Source organism: Sorex araneus, chromosome 1 (assembly GCF_027595985.1).
Source record: "Sorex araneus isolate mSorAra2 chromosome 1, mSorAra2.pri, whole genome shotgun sequence".
NCBI lineage: Eukaryota > Metazoa > Chordata > Mammalia > Eulipotyphla > Soricidae > Sorex > Sorex araneus.
The window spans coordinates 332,489,624-332,506,096 of NC_073302.1; the positions used below are offsets into that span (position 1 = coordinate 332,489,624).

General features: G+C 37.0%; 1 protein-coding gene across 4 annotated transcripts in view; it reads right to left on the bottom strand.

The window, feature by feature from the left end:
• The window catches only part of PSD3 (pleckstrin and Sec7 domain containing 3), a 525,397-nt gene that overhangs the window by 427,099 nt on the left and 81,825 nt on the right, over window positions 1–16,473 (bottom strand). The window contains exon 1 of one of the 4 annotated variants that reach the window (XM_055144436.1): window positions 10,760–11,072. The exons of the other annotated variants lie outside the window; for them this stretch is intronic. Coding sequence (XP_055000411.1) covers window positions 10,760–10,790 — 31 coding nt within the window. The 5' untranslated portion in view covers window positions 10,791–11,072. Of the gene's footprint in view, window positions 1–10,759; window positions 11,073–16,473 lie in introns of those variants that run through there. 4 annotated transcript variants of the gene reach the window in all.

A 16,473-nucleotide genomic window follows, 5' to 3' on the forward strand; every position in this document is an offset into this window, starting at 1 on the left:
GTTCCTCAAAAAAAAAAAAAAAAAAACTATTCTGGAAAAAATTCATATATGTACATTGTCTGATTTTAAATTATACTATAAAGATGTGGCATCAAAATTATATAAAATGGGAATTAAAACAGTTCTTATACCAATGAAACAGAATTGCAAACCCAGGGATGAAATCTTATACTTATGGACAGTTAACCTATGACAAAATAGCTACCTATAAGAAGTGCAACCAAGAAAAACCTCCTCAACAAATGATACAGTGAAAACTGGATAGCCATAAAAGCCACACAAATAAAACTAGCTCAAAATCTCACTCTGCAAATAAAATTCAATTGAAGTATTTTAAAGGCCCCAAGATTAAACAATCCTTAAAATACACTGAGGTGTCCATAGGCAGACCTCACAGGAGATAGATCTCAGAGGTATCTTCAATAATTTGACTCCGTTAACAAAGATAACAAAAATAAATATAAAGAAATGGGACTAAACCAAATTATTAATTCCTACATGGGAAAAAGTTTTTGAAATGTCAAAAACAGTAACAACAAGTCTCACAATGGAGACGTTACTGGTGCCCACTCGAACAAATCGATGAACAATGGATGACAGTGCTACAGTGCTACATGGGAAAAGAAACTCAAGCTATTAAAAAAAAAAAAATCCAACTGGAGTCCATGTTGTTCTGTGGAGAAAGAGATAGGTTTGTATGTACCAGAGGCCACTGCTGTGGAAGGACACTGGCACTGCCACCCAGCCAGACATAGGCTTCAACTGAGGACTTGGGAGACAATAGGGAAGGCAACTACATAATTCTCTAAGTTACCGCACAGCAATGAGATTCACTTTATTTAAGTGAAGCAAGATAGTTATTTATTGGACAAAACTTAGAAGTGAAGTGAGAGAAAGAGAGGAAGTACAGGTTTAAGAGAGAGCACAAGCTTCTCCAGAGTGGAAAAAGCAAAGATCTATAGAGACAAACAAGAGAGAGACATACTCAAAGGTAAACCCTGCTTGAAGAGCAAGCCAAGATTCACTTTTTTAAAAAAATGACCACAAGTATCAAAAAATACAAAGAACTTTACTGTCAAAGTCAGGGAGTTCTAATAAATCCACTCAGATTTCTCTTTGAAGATCAGGAAACTGCTGATGATCACACTCCAAAATACTGGTAATGGAGGAGGAAGATGTGATTTAAGTTTCTTAGGGACAAACAGGGTTTATTTAGATATTCTTTACCTCAATTATTTTTTTACTTTGAAAAAATTGAAAAAATTTTCAAAAAAAAATAAAAACAGGTACCTCATCTCTTTAAAACATCTTGTAATTTGAATTATAGCGCACCTTACTATCCTTTGCTTTCATCCTGCTGATTTTTGGCGGTCAAACCTTAGCTACTTATACTGCTACTCTCCTTTTAGAAAATGACAAGTGTGCACAGTACTAGCTTTCCCAGGAACTGTGCACTTTCAGACTTGTGCTAATAAGAGACACCAATATAAATTTAAGTACTGACTTTCCAATTGACTCTGAAGTTCTAACATGTGACTGCGAAACTCCTAGGCCATGATTTGCAATGGGAGATGAAAGTTTTTTCAGAAATAAACTGGGAAAAGTGATCTTTTCTTCACTTAAAGCTATTTTTAAAATCTGAGGGTCTGGATCAAAAGAAGACGAGTATTAGAGTGGAGATGAAAAGACAGATGTGATGAGAGTAATGACTAAATCCAAAGATGACTTTGTGAAGAGAAAGCATTTTTAGATTAATGAAAAATCTTAGAAGGAATTTTTTTACAGATATACAAAAATATATTTGTATGTATGTGTATATATATATGTATAAGCATATAAGGCTCAACTTTTAATAACATGTTAGTGATCTCTTATAGAAGGACTTAGTGGCCCCTGGGTGAAATAAAACAATCTTCACACTCTTTCCTCTAAAGAAACTTTTTTGCAGAATTTTCAGTGGTTTTTCATAACAAACAATACAAAATAATCATCTCACTTCTGCTTTGGTGCAGGGGTTCGTGTTCAGGATGGAAAAATCCGAAATATGGTTGTGGGAAGGTGTGATGGTGGTGGGAGTGGTGTTCGAATATTAAATGTAATCAAATATTGTGAACTACTTTATAAATTTTTTAAAAAATAAGTAAGTTAAAAATAATGGGGAGAAAAAAGAAAATAAGAATGAGATATTATCTCAGGCCACAGAAAGTGGCACACATCCAAAAGAACAAAAGCTACTGGTGCTGGTGTGGATATGGAGAGAAAGGGATTCTCCTTCACTGTTGGTGGGAATGCCAACTGGTTCAGCCTTCTTGAAAGACAATATGGACATTTCTCAAAAACCTAGAAATTGAGCTCCCATTGCACCCGGAAATACCACTTCTGGGAATATACCCTGGGGGCCCAAAATCACATAGCAGAAACACCATCTGCATTCCTATGTTCATTGCAGCACTATTCACAAAAGCCAGAATCTGGAAACAACCTGAGTGGCCAAAACAGACAAATGAATAAAGAAATTATGGCACATCTACATAATGAAATACTATGCAGCCATTAGGAAAAATGAAGTCATGAAATTTACTATAAGTGGATGGACATGGAGAGTATCCTGCTAAGTGAGTCAGAAGGAGAGGGACAGATACAGAATGACTGCATTAATTTGTGGTATATAAAATAAATATATATATAGTAGAATAATTTCCATGGCCAGGGAAAAAAAGGGGTTAGGAAGACTAGTCAATGGTCGGAACTAACCACAAGTGTGTGTAAGGCTGAGGGTAAGATAGAGAAGAGACCACTACAACAATAATAGCTGGGAATGATCACACTGGTTAAGATCTGAGGGTTAAAAGTAGGTAAGGGAAATTCTGGATAACCTTTCAGTATCAATATTGCAAACCACAATGCCCAAAAGGAGAGGAGGAGGAGAAGAATAGGAGGTGGAGGAAGAGGAGGAGGAAGAAGAAAAGGAAAAATGAGGAGAAGAAGGAGGAGGAGGAGGAAGAGGAGGAGAAAAATTGGAGGTGGAGAAGGAAGAGAAGGAAGAGGAGGAGGAGGAGGAGGAGGAGAAAAATTGGAGGTGGGGAAGGAAGAGAAGGAAGAGGAGGAGGAGAAAAATTGGAGGTGGAGAAGGAAGAAAGAGAAGGAAGAGGAGGAGGAGGAAAAGGAGGAGGAGGAGGAGAAGGTAGTGGTGGGAGAGGAGGAGGAGGAGGAGGAAGAAGAGGAGGTAGTGGGGGGGAGGAGTGCCTGCCATAAAGGCAGGCAGAGGGTGGGGGTGGGGGTAGGGAGTGATGGGAGGGAACCTGGGAAACTGGCAGGGAAATGTATATTGCTGGAGGGATGGGTGTTGGAATACTGCATGACTGAAATCCAATCATGAATTGCTTTGTAACTGTCCATCTCACAGTGATTCAATAAAAAGTTTAAAAAAAAAAAAAGCAGCCTCTAAAAACACCAAAAAGGGGCTGGAGCAATAGCACAGCAGGTAGGACATTTGCCTTACACTCGGCCAACCCGGGTTCGATTCCCAGCATCCCATATGGTCCCCTGGGCACATCCAGGAGTAATTCCTGAGTGCAAAGTCGGGAGTAACCCCTGTGCATTGCCGGGCATGACCCAAAAAAGAAAGAAAGAAAGAAAAAAACACCAAAAACTGGTAGCTCTAAATGTTACCCAAATTCTATCTCCTCAGCTTCTAAAGTTTGAACATAATGTTGAACATATGAATGAGAAGAGTACTTCCTAACTTTGGAACTAACTAATTTCATCAATCAACATTTATTATGTACCAAGTATGTGTTGAATGCTGGAAAACAGAACAACAAAGAATGTCAATATGATTCTTGTCATTACTGATTATTGCAGTTATAATTCAGCAAATTTGCTTATATAGTTTTGTTTATTTAGATCAAGATCAGGCAGTGGAGTTAACTGGAGATCATTTTAAAGACTTCTAAAAAGCAACTTGATTCTACAAGACAATCCAAGAAGAACAACTGATTACCTTACACCCCAATGTTGTACCACCCATTATAGCAACAATATTCATATATAGATCCTTAGTTTAATGAAGTTAAATAAAACTAATAATCCAGTCTCAAAACCACAGGAAATTAATAGTTGCCATAATGTACCACAGAGAATTAGAACATTTTTCCATGGCACAGAAAATTTTGTATGAAAGTGCTTCTTTTTCCAGAACCTTACCCAAAGTGTGGCTTTGAGATGGCAGAATAGGTCTCAGGCAGGTGTTTGTTATAATGCAAATACAGCCACCTATTTCAGACCTTGCTAGTAAGAAACTATAGAGACCAGAGAATCAGTTCAGGGGGTAAGATGCTTGCATCCAATCCAGGTTCAACCTTTCAATCCCGAGCACCCCATATGGTCCCCTGAGCCACCCCAGAAGTGATCCCTAAGAGCAGAGACAAGTAAAATCTCTGAGCATAATTTCATACCCCAGGCCCCCATAAAAATAATTATAGGACTAAAAGAATCCCATATCCCAGTTTTTTTTCATATACACATTAAGGTATGAAAAGCAATTCCCCAGAGAGCTACAACAATATCTAACTGTTGTTCTAATTGCTTTTAAATGGCTCCTTTCCATTCTAAAGGCATATAATCTAGTTCCTGTAAATCCAACATTCTTAATCCTTTACAATCATTTATAACATAAACACAAAAAATTATTTTCTCTCCTTTCTATGTATCTGCTGTTCATAAATGCAACAACATGTTTGATACTGTTTTCTGCTGCCTCATGAGTATATGTCAGCAAGCTCTCTAAAACTTAAAATTATCAGTCTAGTAAAAGAACTATAACATTCTTCGGGTTCTGTTTTCTTTTTTTAAGTGAAATAAAATAGTTTATATTTAAAGGAATTTAGAGAGATGTTAGTGGAGAGAGAAAGAGAAAGAGAGTGGGGGAAAGAAAGAGGTGTTCAAGAGAGAATATGGACTTTTCCAGAGGGTAAAAAGCAAAGGGGAGAGAGGTAAGCATTCACATGAAAACAGACTTGGAAGAGGGCATCCTGTATAACAATGGAAATTTTACAGAAACACACTTCCTCTTTAATAAGAATTTCATCTCAAAGAAAGATGATCGCTTTGCCCCCATTTGTCAAAAATTTCACAAATTTTAAAAACTAATAGACAAAGTTTCCATATCCTAAGCAATGTGAAACCTTGCAGAAATGAATTAGAAAATAAAAAAATTTAAAAAACTCAATTGCACTACAAACAAAATCCTTACCTATAATAATTAAAAAAAAGATTTTATGTCTGATAATATTTCCAGTAATAGCCACACCTATATGGCTCATATTTTCAATGAAACAAAAAAGGTTATAAAAAATAGGACCTAATATAAAAAATAGTGTTGAAAGTAGACAAAGGGATATGCATGAAAATCTTTCAGTACCTGTGTTCAAACCACAATGATCAAAAGGAGAGAGGAGGGGAAGGGAGGGGAGGGGAGGGGAAGGGAGAGGAGGGGAGGGGAGGGGAGGGGAGGGGAGGGGAGGGGAGGGGAGCGGAGGAGGGGACAGGAAGGGAGGGGGGGAGGGGAGCGGAGGGGACAGGAGGGGTGGGAAGGGGAGCGGAGGAGAGGGGAGGGGAGAGGAGAGGAGAGTAAGTAGAAGGAAGAAGAAAGAAGATAGAAGAGAGGAAGGAGGGGAGAGGGGAGGAGAAGGAGGAGAACCAAAAGGAAAAAGAGAGAGAAAGAGGAAGAAAGAAGGAAAAAGAGAAGAGGGAGGAGGAAGGGAGGGGGAAAAGAAGAACGAGAATGACCAAAAGGGGAGGAGGGGGAGGAAGAGGGAAGAAGGGAAGAGGAAGAGGAGAAGGAGAAAAGACTAAGGAAGAGGAGGAGGAGCAGAAGGTGAAGAAGGAGACAGAGGAGGAGGAGGGAAACTAGGGACATGGGTGGTGGGAAATGTACACCAGTGAAGGGATAGATGCTGGAACATTATATGACTGAAACACAACGATGAACAACTTCGTAAAACTGTGTATCTGTGATTAATTTTTTTTTTAAAGAAGGGGAGCTGGGGCTTCTGCTTGATGCTCCACTATCCCAGATGAGGTTTGCTTCTGCTAAAATTACTGGGTCTACAGGTCTACTCAATAAATTATATGTTGCTCTCAAAGTTATTCTTCCTGTGATTCTGGCAGGCAGAGAAGACAGCAATCTCCAGCTTAATCCTTCAGCCATCTTCCAAGATGTTAGCTACAAAGACTCAGCCCCAGCACAAATAAAAGCACTCGAAAACTAATGGGAAAAACACACAGGTGCCCACCAAGATCAGTGAGCAAAGATAAACCAAAGATCCAACACCACCACTGAACCCAAAGATAGTGTTTTTACTGACACTGGGGTGAGAATGTTTAATGAGTTCAAAGATATGACAAAGGGCTACAGCTATAACACAGAGGGTAGGGCGTTTGCCTTGCACATGGCAGACCTCAATTCTATTGCCAGCATCCCATATAGTCCCCCTAGCACTATTAGAAGTAATTCCTGAGTATATGAACCAGGATTAACCTCTGTGTATCCAAAGCCAGGTGTGACCCAAAAGGAAAAAAAAAGATATGACAGCACACATAGTCATCAAAGCACAAAGATAAGACTCAAATAAAAAACTACTACGATCAGACATGACAGAAATAAAGGCATATATAAAATGCCTTGGTATATATATTTTTTAAAAAGTCAATAGAAGGTCTGAATAATAGAAAAACAGGAACTGAGCGAAAGATCAAGGAAATCCATGATGAGAAGGAGGAAACTGCTAGGAAACAGTAGAAGGTGGAAAAAAGTGTTCGATAAATAAATAAATAAATAAATAAATAAATAAACAGCATACCAGAGTATGAGTTTAAGAGGAACTATACAATAATCGCTGAAGTCTGTGAAAAACAGGAAGGTAAATGTGATGAAAAATCAATAGTAAAAGAAATCACTGAAAACTTCCCAGAGTTGAAAATTACAGTTACCAAGATCCAAGAGGCCTGACGGGTCCCAATGAAAATACATCCAATTAAGAAATCTCCAAAATACATCAAGCTCAAAATGACAAAATCCAAATCCAAATATAGAGCCAATATTGAATTCAGCAAGATCAAAAAGGAACTTAGATACAAAAAAAAATAAAATAAAAGCCCATATAATGTATAGCAGATCAATCAAATGAGATTACCAGCCAGAAGAAAATAAAAGGATGCAGTACAAAACCTCAACAAAGTGAACACTTCACCATGAATACTCTATCCAGCTGGATCATCATTCAGATTGGAAGGTACTAGTTAGAGCTTCATGGACAAGGCAACAGCTTAGGGATGGTCTTGAAACCAGTTTTGCAAGAGGTGTTAGAAGAGTTCCTCTCAAGGACAGGAGAAATTTCTCATTATGTGCCATTGAGCACGGTACTCACTAATAGTCCATATACTTATCCTACTTATCCTCTATTGGGGACTGGAGTGATAGCACAGCAGGTAGGGCGTTTGCCTTGCACACAGCCAACCTGGGTTTGATTCCTCTGCCCCTCTCGGAGAGCCCAGCAAGCCACCGAGAGTATCTCGTCTGCACTGCAGAGCCTGGCAAGTTACCAGTGGCTTATTCGATATACCAGAAACAGTAACAAAAAGTCTCACAATGGAGATGTTACTGGTTCCCACTCAAGCAAATGAATGAGCGATGGGATGACAGTGATACAGTGATCCTCTATTAGATTAAGAAGGGTTAAAAACACATAGCAACTCATTAACACAAATGGATTTTTGTTAATTTACTTTCTGACAACTCAATTTGCCATTCCTTTAGTTTTATTAAACCAAGTAACATGAGGGGCTGGAGCGATAGCACAGCAGGTAGGGCATTTGCCTTGCACGCAGCCAACCCAGGTTCTATTCCTAGCATCCCATATGGTCCCCTGAGTACTGCCAGGGGTAATTCCTGAGTGCAGAGCCAGGAGTAACCCCTGTGCATTGCCGGGTCTGACCCAAAAAGAAAAATAAAATAAAGGAAGTAATATGAAATAAATATCTTCTATGCCTGAGAAGGAGGCACGCTGCAGGCTGTTAGGGAATCTGAGGATATTGGTAAAGGGAAGGAAGTGGTAGCAAGGTGGGTGATGGAACACTGTATGCCTGAAACAACTCTATTATGAACAACTTAGTAAAGCATGGTGTCTCAATAAACATTCCTTAAATACAAATAAAACAAAGCAATAATTCAATTTATTTTTACAAAGCAATAGCAAGTATATTCTGTATGATAAAAATAACAGAAAATGAGAATGAGTAATGAGAACTTACCAGATGAGTAATCTAAGTATATTATATTCTAGTACATGCTCTTCTCCCTAACAAAATCACATTTTATTTATGTAAATATGAAAAATCAAGGTTGCTGGCTATTGTCTAGTCATTCGAAAACATTTAAGATATTTGTACATTGAAAAAACCAGAAAATGGTCTGCCAACACAAATTACTAGCATGTAAACATAAATAAAGACAGCTCCATTTATTCAGCACTTTATCCCAGTTGATTAATATTTACCGCAGCATTTATCACAAACTTAATTTCAAATACTAGTAATTCAGAGCTCTGTTTATTTCATTCAGTTCTTATCTCTGGAGCAATATACTATTTTGCTAGTCCAGTCCATTTCAAAGGGAGCTTTGTAAATGCAGGAGTAGATCAGCGTGGTGTCGCACTACAAATGATGACAGGACCTTTACTCATTTAAGCCAAAGCCACCACAATGTGTGTACAAGTTATTCTCCAGAAAGAAATACTCAGCTGTAGAAACAGTGCAGAGAACAGGGCACTTTCCTTGCACACAGCTGACCTGGGGTCAGTCTCCAGCACCACACAGGGTCTCCTGAACCCATCAGGATAAGCTCTGAGTACTATCTGATGTGCCCTCCACCAGAGAAAAAAAAAAAAAGGAAGAAAGAAAAAAATATTTGGCTGTGAGAGCTGAATGTAAGTCTATCTTTATAATAAGTGATTTTAAAAGCTAGTTTCATTTTAAAAAACAGTAGTTTTCCCCAATTTTTTTCTATCAGAAACTGTTTATTTTTTGTTTCCACATGTTAGGCTTTTACTTGCAGCTCATGGCTTCTGACAGTTTTCTCCTTTGATTTCATGCACTCTATTCATTTCCTACTACTTCCTCCTATTTAGGAGGCTACACTTTAAAACCCCAACATTATATTTTAATTTTACTCAGACTTATTGATATATAACTGATGTGTAATACTGTTTAAGTATATAGGGTGTACAACATGTTGAGCAGAAACATAGTGGCAAAATGATTATTACCATAATTTGACTGCCATTTCCATCAAGTCACATAATTATCTTTTTTTGGTAATAAGAATATTTAAAATGTACTGTCTTAGAAGTTGTGAAGTATACAATATTCACTAGAAGCACTATGCTGTATGTTGGATGTCCAGAACGCAATCATCTTATAACCTGTATTTTGTAACATTCACTCAACATCTCCCCAACTCATCCCCACCTAGCCTTTGGTAGCATATGTGAAAAAACAATTTTTAAAATATCTGTCTTATCATCACTGATAAATGATATATTTCTAAATATAAAAACATTTTCTTTAAATATAATTTTTTAACTTTTAAATTTCTAATGTATCCATCTTGTTTACAGCAAAGCTCTTTTCAAGGTAACATGCGCATGGTAATAGTACTATAAATTCTTATCATAAAATATTTTAGCTGTGATAAGTATTTGTGAGTCCCTCTAAACTGCTATGCATCCAAAGAGATATGAATTACAAAGGCAAATAACCAAGTAACTCTGCCTCCAGTCCTTTACAAGTTTCATCTGCCCCATATTGCTAGTGAATACTTTTTATGATCAATGAGACAACTAGTTTTACTAAAGAATGGGGCTATAAACTGAAATGAACAGTAATTTTGATTGCACCTAAAAATGTAATTTTATGTAAAATTAGTTAAGTTCCCTATGTGAGAGAAAAATAAAGTTTAAACTCTTTCAAAAGTAATACTTTTAGGGAAAAAGAAAACCCATGTGTAACCTGAGAAATTAAAATACATATTCTAAACCTCTACAAGGTTTATGGGACATTCTGTAACCAGCATGTGACTAACCTTGTTCTCTTCTATTCAGATTTCCTCTAGCCAAGAGTTAGACTTCAGGCATGCAGATGGCAGAGTTTGAGCTCTTTAAGAGAAGCTCCTCCCTATTGCCAATCTAGCGGAACAAGATTGTCCTAAAACTACAGAGCTAGGCTGTTTTCCTTTCTATTTAGTACACCACAAATGGAGCAAAAATAGATTTATAGTATTATGTGTTCCAAGGAACACTGAACAACATTGAAAAGTAAATAAAATTTAAAATATTTTGCTTTGGATTTTAAAATAAAGCTTTTAGAAAATCTAACATCAAATGCTGAAATAAACATTTTAGATTAAAGCCAGCCAAGGTGTTAGGCAAAAGCTTCCAGAGGGCAGGTGGCATTTTTTCTGGTGACTAGGGCATTAGAGAATGGCTGGCATGGGCATCCTGAATAAATGCAGTATGCTCTTCTCTGGGGATTTAGCAAAACCTGCTCTGGCCCCAAAAGTCTCCTACTGGGATGGTCAAAGACAAGAATAGTAAGCAAAAGCAGTCGTTAATACAGAAGGAGCATTTCACAGCAGCATTTACAAGCAATAAATTAAATATATATCTGCCTGTTATAGACCTACAAATAGAGGTTTACTCACAGAGATTACTGTAGCTCCAGCAGTTACCCATTGATCATAGAAAATTACCAGTTCATCAGCTTAATGCTTGAGAAAAGTTAGCTAGAAAAGAAGCCAGCTTATTCACAATCTGCTGTTCTAGTCAACTGGAAGCAAATTAGTTTCAAATTTCCTGGCTGCCCCTTTGCCCTGCACTGCACGCGGTGATGGCAATGGAAGTGCTCTGAGCTGGAGGAGCTGCGCCCGGTCCCGCCAAACTGCCTCCGTTCTCCCTCTCTGCCTCCTCGCTCTCTACCTTGGGGAGCTTACCGAAGACAACCAATGTAGGGCTTTTCTAAATCTGTGAAAACTACTTGCAGGGAGATAGCTGGGATGACGGGAGTCAGCTTTCACGCAAGCGTTTCCCGGTGCAGCAGCAGGAGCCCGGCTTACGGGCTCCTGAGGATCATACCATCCGCGCTGACATCAGAGGTGGGGCTGTCACTGGGATTATGCAGCATTTTCTCTGACGTGAGAATGACATACATGAAAGGAGATGCTTGGGCTCCTTCTAAAAGGCGTTCATTCTTGTGTTATTTAAACAGAAAAAGCAAAAGCAAGTATAATGTTGAAAAGCTGTTGTAGGGTGATAGAAATGCTGCTCTACCAGTACATGACAGGCTAAATGATTTGCCATCTGAAGACATTTTACTGGTGACTGCATTACCCTCCTTTGATTGGGTTAATATTTAATGATTGACTGTCATCACCCAGAAACAGTCTTATTAAACGGAATTAATAAATTAATGAAAAAATTCAAGCACATAAACTTCCAGTTTAAAATGTGAAGGCATAAACTTGTATACCACTAATAACAGCTTGGATGCATACAGCACTTTTCAACACAATCTAAATAAAAAATACTAAATGTAAAAACTAATGGTTTTGTAGATTTTTTAATGAGGTTAAAAAATGGCACAAGATGGATAAAATAATGGAATGTTGGTTCTTAGTCTTGGAAATAAAAAGTTATTACAAACATTTAAAGCTCATCTGCTATACCTTAATATTTTGCTACAACCTAAATATTAAACTCTAATTTTAATAATCTAACAAGCAAAAGGCAACTGCAAACAATTTTTATTCATTATATATTCACTGAGCATCTGATAGGTGCTAAAAATGTTAATTTGGAGTGTACATTAACTCTAAATAACAATAAAATAATTAAAATAGAAAATATTTTTACAATAGTTGCTATGTACCAGTCACTATATTAAGAACTTTTTAGAATTTATCTATTCCTACCAGCAACCCCATGGATGGTTACTACTTATCTATTCCTACCAGCAACCCCTATGGGATGGTTTAATCCATCTTAAAAGACTGACACACATAAACTGATTTATTGGAAATGACTTGGCTAAAACTGTCACAGGACTTTGGCTACAAAGTTCTCTGTCTTATCATTTATCTGGGCTGCCTTGTCAAATACAAGAACTCTGAAGGAATATAATTTTCAGGTTTCACAACCATAGCAAGCCAAACCAGCCACCTCTTAAGAAGCACATATAAGAAGATAAAGTGGAACATGTCTAGAGAAATCATAGTAGAACAAGAATGTAGAACTCACACCCAGGAGCATAAGTTTAGCACTGACTGTGCCAAAAGTCTTTAGTCAAGGCTTAGATTCTTAGACTTAACTGTCCTCATCTTTGAACTATAGATTTTCAAACTACAAACACATTTTTAAAATGAGAAAAACACACATGATCCAGATTTACAACTTGGGCTCATGACATTCTAATCATATCACTTCAAGGTGGGGCGAAGGGAGAGAGGGAGGAAAGAAAGAAGGACGGTAGGTAGACTAAATTATTAGGATTAATAAATTAATTACCCAGTGGCTTACAATCTTTATATTTTAGTCTTCTTATCTCTAAACTAAAAATTGAAATTATAGAGGCATTTTTACAATGTGATAAACACACATAATCCAAGTTTACTATCTGAGCCCAGGATGCTCCAATTAACTCACCTTATAGAGCAGTTTCCTCAGCTGAAAAATATAAAACAAAAAAGCTGTCCTTAGGATTAGTGAATCATTCATAAAAACACAAAATGCACATACCTAGCATATAATAAAAGTCCAAACTTCAGTATTGTAGTTATACTACAATTATCATTATGCTCATTATTATCATTTTTTAAAGTTTGATTTGGGGTCGACAGCAGGCTACACTTAGGGCCTACTCCAAGCTCGGTGCTAGGAAATTACTCGCTGAGGACCAAGCAGTTCCAGGGATCAAACCAGGGCCTCCTGGATGCAAAAAATAGGCATTCAACCCATTGAGCTCTCTCTCTGGTCCTTTTATCATACTTTTACATAAAACTGCTAGCTTTTCAAAGTCTTCTCTAAGAGCTACTATTTTTCCAGAATTGACTATAAAACAGAAAGGACCACTTTCCTGGTTTCATAGAGAGATGAAGCAAGTTATGAAAAAGATCCTGGTCAAGCATCCCAAAAAGTTACTTAGAAGGGGAAGCAACAGTCATATGTGTGCTTTTGCCCTTCCCAATTTCTCCTCTTCAGCCTGGAATGTGCAAGGGGCTAGGGATGAAAGCAGACATCCTTGATATAGGCAGTCCATTGGCTAAGGAAGCAAAACAGAGATACAAACACCTAAATCCACCACACAACCTCTTAACTAGATATTCTTTAACGTGAAAAAAATAATAATAATAAGTTCAGTTCAGACATTTAACCCAAGTTTTTAAGTCTCAATGACTTTAATTGATCAAAAGTTTAAAGCCATATCTTCCTATATTTTCAAAAGCTAATCAGATTTGAACTACTTTTCTATTATAGCATGTGTGTCTACAACCTACCCAATACTAAGTTAAAGTCAACGAATAAATGTGTGAAAAAGAACAAAGAGCAAAATACTCTTTCCCAATACTGAATAGCTATGTTATATATTAAAGAAAGAGGCAAAGGTTGTTTGAACAATAGTATATTAGTAAGAGAAATGTCTCCTTCATTCCCTGTTTTCCTGTATCTAGTATTTCATTTTTTTCAATCTACTATTTCTAGCTTTTCAATTTCTCATATTTCCAGTAAACACCACCATGTGAAATGGAGGAGGGAAAATCAAATATCATAGATAAGGATACTTAATAATTATGCAACTAAGATGGTCCCTTTCATCACAACTACTGGTGGCCATGAAGAATAATTGTCTTGACACAAATGTCTCATTTCCAAGTGTCCAGCATTTCGTGTTAGATTTTAACCTTATTTAAGAGTAAATGCTAAAACTCACATTACAATAAATTAAAGCTCAAAGATGCAGCAACACATTCTCTAGTACAATATTATTCAACCTTTTTACACCTATAGACAGACACCTGTCCTACATAGCAGTCCAAAATGATTATAATCCAGGCAGTGATACAGTGGTTTACAATCTTCCTACATATGTTGACCAGTACCAGTCTGTGCACTGGAGACTGAAGATAATTGCTCCACTCTCTCATGAGACTGAAAAATACACAGGGTTAAAAAAAAATTAAGAAACAAATAGCACTTAAGTCCAGAAGTAGGCTAGCAATGTCATCCTGAAATCCTCTGTTATTTGGTTTTATATCAAAAATATAAAATAACAAGGCTGCCATTATCCACATAATGTCTGCAACTTTCAGAGAACTACAAGATATGCAAACCAACTTGGTTTATATCTCTTCTATAAAGTATAAGTTCTTAAAAACATCACTAACAGGTGAATTTTGTTTAAAAAGCTAGATTTGTCTATTGTACATTTTCTTTCTAACATCAGCACCATCACACCCAGCTGTATTCAGTCCTGTCGGTACAAGCTGGGTCTTCTGAAGGTCAAGCTCACCAGCATGGTGCTGCTCAAGTACAATGTTTGCTTGGGTGGAGGGGGCAGAGGCAAGGTAGGCCAGATGTTGCCAGAGATAAAATTGGGGGATTTGCACAGGTCAGACATGCGCTTTTATCTTTCAATTTTATAACTAGCCCCAAATAATGTACACTTTCATAAAAGTTTTAAAGAATATTTTATAAATAAATGTATGCCTAAAAACTTCTATGTTTTTAATTAGAAAATGAATGACTTTCACTCTGATATATTTTAAATTAACATTATACTTGTTATCACTGCATTTTACTGTAGGTATAGAAGTGATGACAGCTGACAACTTATTGTTAGAGAGAAAATCCCTCGCAGAGATTGCCAGTTCTTATAGCCAGCAAAGGAGTGCCCTGGAAGCACGCTTCTATACATAAATATCTCTCACATTAAATTAAGATAAAACAGATTTAAATATGTACTGTACAACCCTGAAATTTATATAAAGCTCCAAATTACAATAAAAAATAAAAAAAAACCAGAAGCACTGATCTCCTGATCTCCAAAACAAAAATGAAAAGAATTGCTATAAAATGGCAGGAAAAGGAAGCAATTTGACAATTTAAAGAAACAGATCATTACAAATAATATCCACAAGAGGGTAGTATTGTTTAACAGAATTGAATAATTGAGTGAAATGAATTTAGAACTAGAATAACATTTAGTACTTTGTTTTCTTTCCAACCTTTCAAAGAATAAAAGAAATGTACATATACATATACACTCACTGAAGGAAATGTTAATGTCTGCTATACAATATCTGTAATTTGGTCAAAATGAAAAGATTTACTTTCATCTTTCTAAATTAAAATTTAGGTCAGCACCAAGAAAGGAGTGCAGAGCCAGAAGTAACCCCTGAGCATCTCTGGTTGTGGTCCCAAAACAAAACAAAATGTCGCTGTCATCCCATTGCTCATCAATTTGCTCCAGTGGGCACCAGTAACATCTCCATTGTGAGACTTATTGTTACTGTTTCTGGCATATTGAATATGCCACGGGTAGCATGCCAGGCTCTACCGTGCAAGCGAGATACTCTTGGTAGTTTAACAGGCTCTCCGAGAGGGGCGGAGAAATCAAACCCGGGTCGGCCGCATGCAAGGCAAACGCCCTACCTGCTATGCTATCACTCCAGCCCAAAACAAAAAAAAAAAATTAGGCCAAATGCTTATAATAGTAAAAGGTTTATGGTAACTAACTCACATCACCACCACCTAAGTAGCCAAGACACTCCACCCATGCCCCCTCAGTCCACCTCATCACTGCCTCTCACTAGCTCCCCTCCTTAGAATTCTTACTTCTGTAATTCAGTGGGAAGAGTTTGGTTTTTACTGTATTTTTATCATTTGATACTGGTCAGTTCATAGACTGGGTTCTCTACATACTAGGAATTAAGTGTGATCATTCAATAATCATTTGTTTTCCATCTGAATTATTTTTATAAGTATGATACCCTCCAGTTCAATACTATCTTATATTGTATCTGTATTGTATCTTGTATCTGTATTGTATTGCAGCAGACTGCACAATTTCATCTTTCTGCATAGTATTCCATTATTTATATATAGACATTTCTTTATCAATTCATATTTGACATTTGGGTTTTTTCCATATTTGAGCTTTCAAATCTGACTATTGTACTAAGTTCTGCACAGAACATAGGTATGCACGTGAGTGTTTTCAAAATTTTGCATTAATTTTTTCTGTGTTTTCAGGGTAGATTCTAAGAAGTGTGATTTCAGGAACATGTGGGAGTTCTAAATCTACTTGTCTTAGAATCTCCAGATTTTTTTTTTCACAAAAGTAAGTGAATAAGGATTCCATTTT